Source organism: Lonchura striata, chromosome 2 (assembly GCF_046129695.1).
Source record: "Lonchura striata isolate bLonStr1 chromosome 2, bLonStr1.mat, whole genome shotgun sequence".
NCBI classification, from domain to species: Eukaryota; Metazoa; Chordata; class Aves; order Passeriformes; family Estrildidae; genus Lonchura; species Lonchura striata.
Window position 1 is genome coordinate 89,082,502 of NC_134604.1, and position 12,376 is coordinate 89,094,877.

Sequence of the window (12,376 nt, forward strand, 5' to 3'; positions counted from 1 at the left end):
TCCAACATAATTGATTCTGCAATTCCTTGATTTCTTTTTCCCCATGGGAAAAATCCAAACAAGGTGAAATCTGTTTTTTGGTACAAATCTCCAGAGCAGCGCTGCTGCCCCAGACGCACTGCAAGTCCCAGCGCTCCGTACTCGGAGTCCCGCTTTCAGCGCTGTCCTTCCGAGACAGGAGGCCGCGCCGGGGGTCTCCTGCTGACCTGGTGGCCACCGTGAATGTAACCCCAGGTATAAAAGCCACCGGCCTCCCGTCGGGGCAGGATTTCAGGAACGCCGAGGCGCCGCCGAGCCAAAGCCGGCGCCGGCCCCGGACGGCGGCCGCAGGCTCCGCCGGGGCGGCAGCGCGCAGCCGCGGCCCCGCCCCCGGCCCCGCCCGCCAATGGGCGGGGAGCGCCGCGGTGATGGCGGCGGCCGCGGGGCGCGTGCTGCGGCTGTGCCGCCGCGGGGGCGCGGGGCCGCGCGCGCAGGTGAGAGCCGGGCGGGCGGTGAGGGGCGGGCATGGCCCCGCCGGGCACGGCCCCAAGCGGCGACACGGCCCCGGTGCGGCGCTGCCCCTGCCCCTGGGCCGGCGGGGCTGAGGCAGCCCTGCGTGGGGAATGGGGAGGGCTGGCGCCGCGTTCAAGTTTCCGTGAGCTGTGTTTGTTTCCCTTGATGTGAAGAGGAAGACGCTTGGTTAAGCCTGGAATTAATAGAGTGACATACAGAGCAAAGCCAGCGTAAAAGATGGCAGGTTTTAGGTTGATAATTTTGAATAGTAAGCTGAAACACGAGAAGTTCCACCTCAACGTGAAGAAGAACTTTACGTTGATGTTGGTAGGGACTGGGGTCCCCTCCCCGGGGACCTTCCAGACCCCCCTGGAAGCATTCCTGTGTTACCTGCTCCTGGTGACCTTGCCTTGCAGGGGGGTTGGACTGGATCACCTCCAGAGATCTCTTCCAACCCTGATAATGCTGGGATTCTGTAAATTATATTCGGTCAGCAGGTGAGTAGATCACGAGGCACAAAATCACAGAAAGATTAGGGTTGGAAAGGGCCTTGAAGAACACCCCTAGTGCCATGGGCAGGGGCATGTTCCCCTAGACCGGGTTGCACAGGACAAGTCTCTGAATACCTGCAGTGGAGAGAGAAACGTGCTCCACAAGTGAGGTAACTTCTGATTAAACAGAATCATTTTGTTTTGGGGGGTAGGGGCGTTCAGCTGATTGCCATTTAATTAAAAAGCTTAGCTGCTGTCAGTATTGTTTGTACAATGGTATTTGATACACCTGTATATATATTTAATCAGTGACCAGCAAGTGGATAAAAAGGCCTGCTGGTAATGCTTTCAAGTTACAAAGTAATTTAGGATAATATGGGCTGAAGAACTGTTGGTGACTGAACTAAACCAAGCCATGGGGTAACAGAAGAAAGACACAGTAAGAAAATGAAATGTAATACCGGAAGGAGCAATTTGAGCTATTTATATTGGTTACATTTAGATTAACTTTACCCATTAGGGATAAAGACCTGGTGCCCATGTGGGTAGTTCTTTATGCAGCAATCAGGAATACATGCTCTTAAGGTGTGCAAGGAATAACAAAGAGAATAAAGCTGAAAATATTCTAATACTTGTTTTCATTCTCAGTTGGAATAGTCTGTGTTGCTTTGGTTGTCTTGTGTCAAAAGTATGATTATGATAGTAACTTGGTTTTCCTGGCGAGGCACGTCCTTAAGTTTTAAGATTTGTATTGTAAATGAGAGAATGTTCTCAAAGGAGGAGTCACAGAGAAAGGTGGGACTGGAAGGGGCCTTGAGGGATCATTTATCTATTCCTCTCAGCCCTAGAGAGGGGATCAGTACCTAAGCCTGTGGCTATACACAAATTGTCTAGCTGTCTGTGAACCAAAGAATGTGAAGAGAACTAATGGGAGACAGAGCCCAGAAACCTTAGAGACTCTTTTGTCCGTTTGGTGTAGTTAACTTGTGGAACTGTTTGCTGAGAATGTTCAGGATGGTAAGCATTTATGTGAATACAAAAATCAAGTTGAGAAACTTGGAAGAACATTCACTGAGCACTTAAAAAAGAAGATAGTGGCATGCCTGAAGTACAGATTGCTGGAAACCAGGCAAATGCCCTGGGAAAATTATCACTACCTGTTTGTCTTGTCCTTGTGCCTCTCATATGGGCAGTGTATAAGTTGATGTATCCATGTTCTGACCTGCTATAACAATTTCTTACATTAAACGCTTACCTGTCCTGACTGTTTTATGATGCTTATCCTCCAAATGTCTTGCAGTTGTTTAGGTCATTACTTCTTGTTTGTCTTTGTGGGAGAAAATGTTTTATTTCTTAACTTTAAAGTTTCTTGCACTGAAAGGCAAAATGGAAGAGGAACTTTGTAATTGCAGTTCCCTGAGCAACAAATGTAGTTTCCTATTCTTCCAGAAAGCAAACAACAGAGATGTAGTACTATTTATAAAGAAAAAATGATCTAGCTTAGTTAGATAGCTATTCTATCATTCACTCTGATGTGATTGAATAGCTAGTCTCAGCAGAAGAGTTCAGAGTTCCTATTTAATTTGACTGGTTTGAGTACTTTATCTAAATCACCGTGGATGTTATATGTACCAATATCAGAAAGAGATTATGGTACTTTGGTGACAGACTTTCAGAAATACATACTTTTACTGTAAGAGAAGCCTTTTTTGCAGTTGTTAACTAAGATACAACTGAAAAGCCTCTTAGTACCTGAAAACTTGAGCCTAAAAACAACTAGATCTGAATTCTGTTCCCTGTTATATACAGCATTGATGCATTTAAGAGCTATTTTTTCTTCCCCGCTGTATAGCAAAATTTAATATGTAGATTTTTTTAAACATGGTTAAAATCTTCTTTAAAGAAAGCAGATTTTCTGAGCAGGTGAGATACTGTTCTATGGTTACTTGCCAAGGGACTTAATTTTGAAAAAAAAATCTTCTGACGAAATACTTTGTGAAATCAGGTATAAAAAATAACATAAAATCACTTATGCATATTTGTTGACATCTTGTGATGCTTTCTGATGTGCTTTGCAAAATGCTTCTGAGACATCCATCTGATACTGGTTTATATAATTAGATTGTAGGCTAACTAAAATCTAAGATTATATCAGTGTTGTTTTAAATAAATCAATTAAAACACATATTTGTGAAACAGTACTCTAGAAATCCAAAACTTGCTTATTGAGGAAAAAGCAATTCTTTAGAAATTGGGATGGCTCTGAGCATTTATATTCTGTATAATTGCTATGTAAAAAATTATTTTTCTTGTGCAACAAGTAAACAGAGGACTGCTTGCATGTCTGCTGGGTTCAGGAGCATCAGCTGTGCCAGAAGCTGGAGTATTGGACACTGGGCAGCTTTAGTGCATAGTGATGTGGTTATACAGCTCATTCCACGTAGTGAAGTCCTTAGTGAAGTCCTACCCCAACTTGTACCCCAACTTCTTGGTACAAATTTGTTTGTGTACTACATGGGTTTTGAAAAGGAGGTGGTTGAAGTCTGCTAGTTTAGGGCATGGAAGAATCATGAAAATGGTGCAACACTATATGTGCCATGTCATGGGGTGTCATCTTCCGTCTCTATTACTGTGTCTTGTTGTAAAATGAACAACTTTCGGGCTTCAGTTTAAATCTCCTGACTCCAGTCCACCTTTCCTCCCAATACAAAAGTACAGGAAGCTTGACTTCCCTGTTTATTGGTTTGGTTTATATCTGTGTAACTCCAGTGAAGCAAAATTAACAGGATGAGTAAATACAGTCCTAGTTCCTTCTCTTCCTGGAAGAAAATAGGCCAGAGAAGTTGACGCTGTCTGAAAATGCTAATTTTTTTTCTAAGGCAAATTTAACATAAGCTGATTTTCTATAAGTTTATGGTCTCCCTGTAAAGTCAGGATTTGCCAAACAGTTTTAATTCTAGGTTGCTCAGAAAGGAATTGGGAAGGAAGGGTTAATCGCAATGAGTTGTGTCCAGAAATAAAGACTTTCCCTTCTCCCATGTTATGGTGCAAGAGCAGGTTATTTCATGACCATTGTTAATAATGTTAATAAGCATTAATATTATTTTAAAAATGGTTAGGCTGCTGTCTTCAGTAATGCCTTATGAAATGTGTGAGAAGTGAATGCAAACCTCTGTTGTTTCCTCTACAAAGTAGAGGAGCATGCTTTCTTATTTGACTGAAATGCCAGAAGCATTTAGCTGTGCTTTGCAGTTTCTGCCTGTGCCACCCATGAAATAGTGCTCTTATCCCAGAAGAGGTACCCAATACAATAGATATTAATTTACATAAGAGGCTGTTTTCTAATTATGAACAGTTTGTGTGTCCAGGGACTTTTGATTAGTGATGAATTGAAACTAGGGAAGAATAGGAATAGCTTGAGGGAAGAACGACAAAAATGAGAAAATTACAACAGAAATTGACAGGAATAAGATGAAAGCAATCTTTTTTAAAGTATTCTGTTTAAAGCATACCAGAGAGAAAGCTATTTTGGGCCAAGTAATAAGGAATCATATGTTCATTAACAAGAATTACAAATAATTAGTTACTATTAAGACAAGTTAGACAGAAAATGAATTGAATTCTTTCCTGAGGAGTGACTAGGAGAGAAAAATAGGGAATATGTGGAGATACCTTTGCTCTCCTCACTGCTTTATAAGGAAATCACCAGAGCCTTGCCTGTGGAAAATGTGTGCATTTAAGTTTTTGATTGTTCTTCTTTTAATTCTGTGTATGTCAGTGTTTCCTCACAGGAAACATGAATATTAAAGAGAAAAGAAAAAGGAAGAGACATACCAGGATTAGTGCTGCATATAAGCTGTTGAGAAAATGAAGCAGCAACAGCCCCTTCAGCATCAAATTCTACCTTTGACTTGTTTTAAAATCTTTTCTAGCAGAGTTATATGTTACTTTCCTGAGGTTCATATCATCATAGTGGGTCAGTCCTTTCTGACTCGCGTGATCTTGTTCAAAGATTACCTTCTGTATCAAACGTGATTGAATTCATGGGACCTATCTTGCAGCCCAGGCATGGGCTATATACAGGTTTAAGGCTGCATAGTGTGGTCTCCATTTCAAACTGAGATTTCAAGACGAGTTATTACGTTTTGTATACTGAATGCTGACACAGGCATGGATGGGTAAATTGGTCATGAACAGCTTTACTTATGTGCAGCAAATTAGATGAGTTGGATAAGTCTTTCCTGGACTACCAGATGTCCAAAATACCAGCTGGGCTCTGTGAAAGTACAAAGAGCTGTGTTTCATTTCCTGTTAATGTATGACTTGACCATGTAACAGAGAACACCAAAAGCTTGTCACAGGAGAAGTTCTTGTAAGCTAACTGATGTTGCTAACAGAAGGTACAAATTTGATCTGTTTTTCTGACTGCCTTGCAAATACATTTATGTAATCTTGTTTTGATGGGACGTGTGTTTGTATTGTTGTGCTTATAACTGGGTTTTGAGATTACTGTTGTATTTGTGTTAGTTACAGGAAGGTAGCAAGTGGTTTATTTGTACTTGCTGAACTGAGAGGGGTGAAATCCATCAAAATTCTCAGCATGTCTAAATTGTGCTCTGAAGACAATTCTCATGGCTTAAGAGAACATTGAATCATTTCTAATACTACCTTTGTTCTGTTCTTTGTAATCAGAACCCTAACTACTTCACATGTGTCTGATTTTTAATGTTTTGCTAAAGATAGGCCGAGGCTGCAGCTGCCAGAGCATCAGGGGCAATTTAATAATTTGCTCAAGGAAATGAAAGTAAAGAAAGGACTCCCCCTCTACTTTCTTTCTCCCAGTTGAGTGTTTCAGCCACCTTGTTGCAGCTTTGGTAATTCTCTGAAAAGTGATCTCTGAACTGCTTAGACTTACCAGCTTGGCTGAGAATTGCCTTCTTATTGGGATGAAGCAGAAGTTAGTGTTCTGCCCCATATAGGCAGCTGAGTTGGCTTGCAGGGGAGTCCTGTGCCAGAGCTGGCACAGGCGAGTAAAGGGAGTGGAGCAAAGAATGCTGGCAGGGGTGAGCTGTGCAATGGGCACTCTCTGCCTTGTGAGGCTGCACTGTCTCCTCACAAAGCCTAGCCGTGGCATGTTGAAGGGATGGGGGTGAAGTCTTTCAGGGTACTGTGTGATGAACAAAACTTGGCATTTTTCTGAATCAGAAGTGATTATTTTTCTGTCTTTGCTTTTGTGTCTCACATTGCTTTCTTTCTTGTGATTCCCTCCCTCCCCCCACCCACAGAAGACCACACAAATAATCAGTTCTCATTCAGTTTGTAGACTAGTTAAGCTGCAGAGGACTTTAATACTAATGTTTAAGAGCCAAAATAGTGCATAATATTGACACTAGGCCAAAATTGAGACATTATAGCTCTGTCAGCGAAGCTCCTGTTTGTCTGGCAGAGAGCATCCATGACATTCGTCATCTTAACAGCTGATTGTCTTGATAGAAGTGAGACCAAACTTCTGTGCCTGAGAAGGTAAATGCCCTCTGAGTTATGACTTGAGCTGGTACAGTGCTCAGTAGTATTAGCTGCTGGACTACCCTACTAGTTTTATAATTGGGCTGCTTGAGACGGTGAAGTAGCTTAAGAACCATTTTGGCACCACAAGCAAGGAAGGAGCACACCTTGGCCTTTCCAGAGTTTTAGCAGTATTTGGTCAATGGCTTCTGAAAAGCCGCTAAGGACATATTCCTATCATACTTTGTTGTGGGATGCCTTTAGGTGAAGGCAAAACCTGCTTATTTGCTGATGGTTTTTGTTGTCTTTGGTGATGGGATCTGTTGTTCAGTGCCGTTCCTTGCTTATGCTGAATGTTCCTGACTTAGGATATATATGTTTCTTTCCATCAAAAGAATCTTCTAACTTAATTGTAATGTGTGAAAATGTGAAGGTTTTAGAATGTGTTTATCTGTTCATGGACAGTTAAACAATTGGAAGAAAATAGTTTAATGAGTAATAATGCTTTTCCTAACTTAGTCCTGTGATGTGTTGAATCTTGTTATAGGTATGAATAGCTTGCTATAGTATTCATGTATTCATTTTATTTAGAGCTCACTATGCCAGAAATGTAAAATAAATCTCTCACTTTTTTTTTTCTGTTAGACATTAAGGCTGATCTGTACCACTGCAGCAGTGCAGAGGAAAAATGTAGGAGCCTCAGGACCTGAAAAGTACACAGAGGCATTTATTAAAAAACAGATTGAAGAATTCAACCTAGGAAAGAGACATTTAGCCAACATGATGGGAGAAGATCCAGAAACTTTTACCCAAGAGGATATTGATGTAAGTACAGTTGCTCTGTTGGAGAAGTAATTTACTCTAGAGTTTCAGATATTGAAAGCATTTTACTTCAGCATGAGCCCCTCAGCTCTCTGTGAATTTTAATCAAACTGTCAGAATAAGCAAGAATGCTGCGATACATTGCAAACATTGCAACTGTGACTGTGAATAGACATTCTACTTCTGCTACTATGTAAGGTCAGACATCCCAGTATAGAGCTGTATGCTATATCTTGTTAAAGCACAGTAGGTTCTTTTTAAAAGTGCTAATGGATAATCCCCTTGATCTCAGGTTATAAGAGGCACTGTGAAGGTTTATGTAGCATTTCAAAATGTTTACTCACAATTTGACCTGCTGTGTATATTTAGGGTTTTCTTGCGTGATACAGTGGCTGTTGGTAACGTATATTAAATTTTATAGGATATTTTATAACCGATACACTGGTTTAGCTTGAGGATTTTAATGTAGATGTGAATTTAAGCTCATATCAATATCTCCAAACATACTGTTTTATTGTCATTCCCTCTCATGACTGGCAGATGGGTGGCCTCCTCTTTCTCTCTGTCATTTAGGCTTGTGTAAAGATAAGCTCCCTTTCACTCAAAAAAAAGTTTTGTTGCATGGATGTTTCATTTTTTTCTTTTTTTTTTATGTCTCACCTGGCCTTCACTTCTGTCATATCTATCTTACTTTATCATACATTAGAGGTAGGAGGGAGAAATGTCATTTGGTGACATTCACTCTTAGGTGAAGCTGTGTGAAGTCTCATGGCTGGAGTTTCCTTTGCACAGCAGTAACACTACTGCTGTAGCCAAGGCAGCCCAGTGTGCCAGCAGGGCCCTTAGGATAGTGGTAGTGATGTGTAAGTGCAAAGCAAGAGGTGCCCATGGTTTAGTTTTTTCAGGGCGAGGAGATTTGTTTGTTGCCTCTCTCAGTGGCAAAATTCTGTCTGTGTCCATTTAAAATGTCTTGGCAGTGTACTTATGCCAAGAAATAATATGTAGGTTGTGATACAGGCTCATTTCAAACATGTTTGACAGGCTTCAAAACTAAGTTATAGAAATAGGCAGCAATGTAAAGCGATCCAGAGTAATGGTCTATTGAGCAAAAGGCTGAAATGAGTTTTATCAGGTATCAGAAAATCCATAAAGGCAGCTTGAGTTCAGGTCACAAATCCATAGGAAATCAAGCTTTGTGAGTGCAGAGCTTTGCACTGATATTGCATCTGCATAGAGACGTAGGAATCTCTTTGCCCTTCTACAAGCAAGTGCCAGTGCAGAGACCCTGCCATCTAGGTATAAGTGGGTGAGGTCAAAGTAAAAGTATTCATTAAGGTCAGCAGTAATACCAGGCTGATTCTTAACATTGGCTATTTTATTTCACTGCAAGCTGTAAAATTTCCTCTCTATGTATTTTTCAGGTGTATTTTTTTCTTACCTTTAATGATGTTTATTTTTTTGAGTTCCTTTCTTGTAAACTAAACATGCACCAAATTACCATGTCAGAATACCTCCCGTGTTAATACAGTATAATGATGATGCTGATAGTTCAGTTTGCCTGGAAGGTTAGTGGTAGGAAATGCATTAATCTGTAGTCTAGCTTCCTTCCTTCCTTGACAGGGTCTAGGAGGAAGGCTTCTAGAGAGCAAGAAATGCAAAATGACCATATCTATGTAGTGGTTTCTTCTTTATAAAGCCATAGCACTGTGATCATTTGCACAACATTAACTAAGCTCCACGATTAGTAAAAGCAGATTCATTCTGGAAATTAGCTTTTAAAAATGTGACAGGTATGGGACTGTTTAGCAGACTGCTTCTGAAATAATGGAGAAGTGGAGACAAAAGAGTAGTTTTGTTCAGTGATACCAAGTATCTGTGGTTTGATTTCTTCATATTCCATCAGGTATTGGGAAGTAATTAACGTGTGTAATAGTGTCTGCTATGCATAATTAATTTTCTGTTATAAAAATATAAAAGCTCCTTAAGCACTGGCAGGAGAATTACCAAGCTTTACATTTTGAACAGCAGTAATTCTTTCTGATGAGTACTTATATACCCCCATGTCTTCTGCTGTTAATCAGTCTTTGCAGTGTATTTCAAAAGTAGACATCCTAGGATTCTGTCCTTCACTGGAGTTTTAGGTAGAATTTAATAAAAGCTAAACCTTGTGAAGTTTTAAAAAAGGAAAGTAAGTTGACTTACTTGCTAATCCTTGGATGTTGTGGAAGCAGAATTGCCTCTTACTGATGCTTTTATTTAGGAATGAAAAGTTAAGCTGTGCATTACAACAGTATTTCTTGAGGAGAAAAAAAAAATCCAACAAATTGATATATAACTCTGCACAAGTCTACCAATTGCTTTTTAATTGGTATTATAGACCTCACTCTGAAGCTAGGATGTTTTAGTCTCCTATGTGTGAATATGTGCTATGAAGTTTTTCTAATTGATTTGCTTTGCCCATTCCATTTGATGTATCATTTTTCACAATATTTCATAATTTGTGCTCATTTCTAATGAACAGAGTCGTTAGGACAGGCATGTCTAAGTACAACTGACAGCTAACATTAGGTGCCAGATGCAGTTTATAAAGCTATGTAGAACTGCAGAGAACAGTTTAAATAAATTAGCACCTGTACATTAGTCTCACTTGCTGGTAATTTATAAGCGAATCAGTAGAGATGACATTTAGGTAAGTCATTGATCAAGTTAACAGCTGCATACCCACTGCCCAGCTGGGATACCTAATTAATAGAGATTGCAGTCCTGACCTAGTGCTTTTCCCCATTTGAGTCTGTAATCCTTTTATTTTGTGATTTAACTTCTAACTTGCAGTTGTAGTAAACAGCCCACAGCCATTTTCCACTGTCAGTTCTGTGATATTCCACTTTAAAGCCCAGAAATCTAAGTAAGATTAATACATGAAGAGTGTCTTAAGCTTCGTGACCTATTTATATGCCAGTATTTTTATTAATCATTTTTATGCAGTCAGTAAATGCTCTCTCAGATACAAGCTCATCATAAAGCAATACTCTTTCCCTGTAAGAGTTACTAAAACTCAAAAGGTAAAGATCTGCATTCATTTTTGCTTGTTGTCTGTCTTATTACCTAATAGATTGTTGTCAAGCAGATGGAATAATTTGAACATAAAATATATGTTTTCCTCTACTAGCATTTTTACTGTTGGAAAAATACCAGTAAGGTAGTTAACTGTGAAAATGTTAAATGCTGAAAGACTTAATTCCTCATCAGGTTTCTTTCAAAAAAATAAGGCTTCTTTCATGAAAAATTTCTTGTATCCAGCTTGCTTGTAAAGGTGACTCAGCACATCTCCTTTCTAAATAATGTTCAAATTTTAGCAACACAGAGTATTAGAAATGAGTGAATATTGGCAAATGTGAAATGTCAGAAATGTTTTTCAGAACAAAATGTGTTTTTGAACTGCCTGTTGTCTGCAAGAAGAGTGTCTTGTCCAGCATTGTCTTTACAGAAAAATAATGAAATTTGGATTTATTTAAATAGTTGAAGCTAGAATGCTCTTTTCAACTCTTTTTATTTTTTTCCCAGTGGAAGCAAACTCTGCATCAGTATTTTTTTTTACTTCTGCCTCAATCTGAGCTGAAGACTGCTGTATTTTTTTTTTACTCTTTCTAATACTGTTCCTTATTTTGAAAAAATGAAATGAAGATAGAAATAAAGACTGTTTCTTTCAACAGATTTTTGGGTTTTTTTTTTCTCTGCAAGCTTGTGACAAGACATTAATTTTCATTTTGAAAATTATTACATAGTATAAAAATAATATTAAAAGAAGGTAGAGTTTTTAATGGCTGTAGATTGGTTTAGGTTTTTTTCAAGTGATAGAGTTAAAATGGCATGTCACTTTTGACTTGAAACTTCTTTCTGTACAAGCTAGAATTTAGCTGTAGATGAGCAGTGATGGGGTTGGTTTCAATACATTTTAAGAGTTACTTGTTAGAGGAGGGATTTGTTTTGCAATGTAAACTTTGTCGTGTCACTTTTTTTTTTGGGCGGGGGGGGTGTTGTGGTTTGTTTTGTTCTTAACCTTTTCTGTCCTGTTAAATAAAAAAAAAATATTTCAGACTTAACATTTTGTGTCCCATTTTTGTTTCATTCATTCCTGGGTTTACCCCAGATATTCCAGATTTTGGATGCTGAAAACTGTTAAAGAATACTGCTAGTGTGGTTAGAAGGAAAACAGCTGTTCCAGAAAACATCTCAGTCTGAGAGGTGATGAAGTACAGTGACTAAATGATGTGATTCAAGAGGCACAGTTTAAGAAGGGAAGTGGCTCTCTTATGATCAAGTTGAGAAGTAGAAGCTGAAACAGCTTTTGCTCAGGTGTTTCATTAAAATGTTATGGCATAAAGTGTCACTTCTCACTTCAGTGTTTTGATGATTAAAATTTCGTGTATATTTAAAAAGGAATGAGCTGGATTCTTGAGCTTGCTGCCAAAAAGGGTGCTGCTGCAAAGGAGCCCCAGGGTAGAGCTGGTGTTTGGTTTTTAGAATTCTTTTTCTTCTTTCCTTTTCCGTAAAATACCTTTCTTCACTGGATGTTACTTAGATAACTATCTTTGCACATGTTTTGAGCAGTGGGAATTAGTGGAATGTTTTATTTGAGCTTCAATAAAAATGGGCAAGATAATTGAAGAACTGAAGTGTTGAAGTCTCTTATCCCAATATAACTCAGTCAACTCTATTTGAATTAAAGTGTTGAATTCTTAGTTTCTTAAGACATTGGGGGGGGGGGGGGGAAGGCAAGTCTTACTGACCCAGCTGACCTTGTTTGATTCAGAGTTAGTCTCTGATGTGCGAGAAAATGAGTAAGCAACTTCTTGGCTTGTAGGAAGGGAAGGACAATCCAAAGTCAGGATGTGCAACATCCACAGGGAAGTGGAAAGGTGAGGATGTGGCAGGTACACTGAATTTACACAACATACACATGCAGTGCTGGACAGATTATTTAATTAATTGGTTTGTGTGTTTGAAGGGCTGCCAGATTTTTTGGGTTTCTCTTGTTTTGGGGTTTTTTTCTTAATTGGGATGGA

General features: G+C 39.4%; 1 protein-coding gene across 1 annotated transcript in view; it reads left to right on the top strand.

The window, feature by feature from the left end:
- Positions 1-398: 398 nt before the first annotated feature.
- MRPS9 (mitochondrial ribosomal protein S9) overlaps positions 399-12,376 on the top strand; it is a 33,770-nt gene continuing 21,792 nt past the window's right edge. Inside the window, exons 1-2 of the mRNA XM_031506188.2 lie at positions 399-473; positions 7,134-7,313. Coding sequence (XP_031362048.2) covers positions 408-473; positions 7,134-7,313 — 246 coding nt within the window. The 5' untranslated portion in view covers positions 399-407. The remainder of the gene's footprint in view (positions 474-7,133; positions 7,314-12,376) is intronic.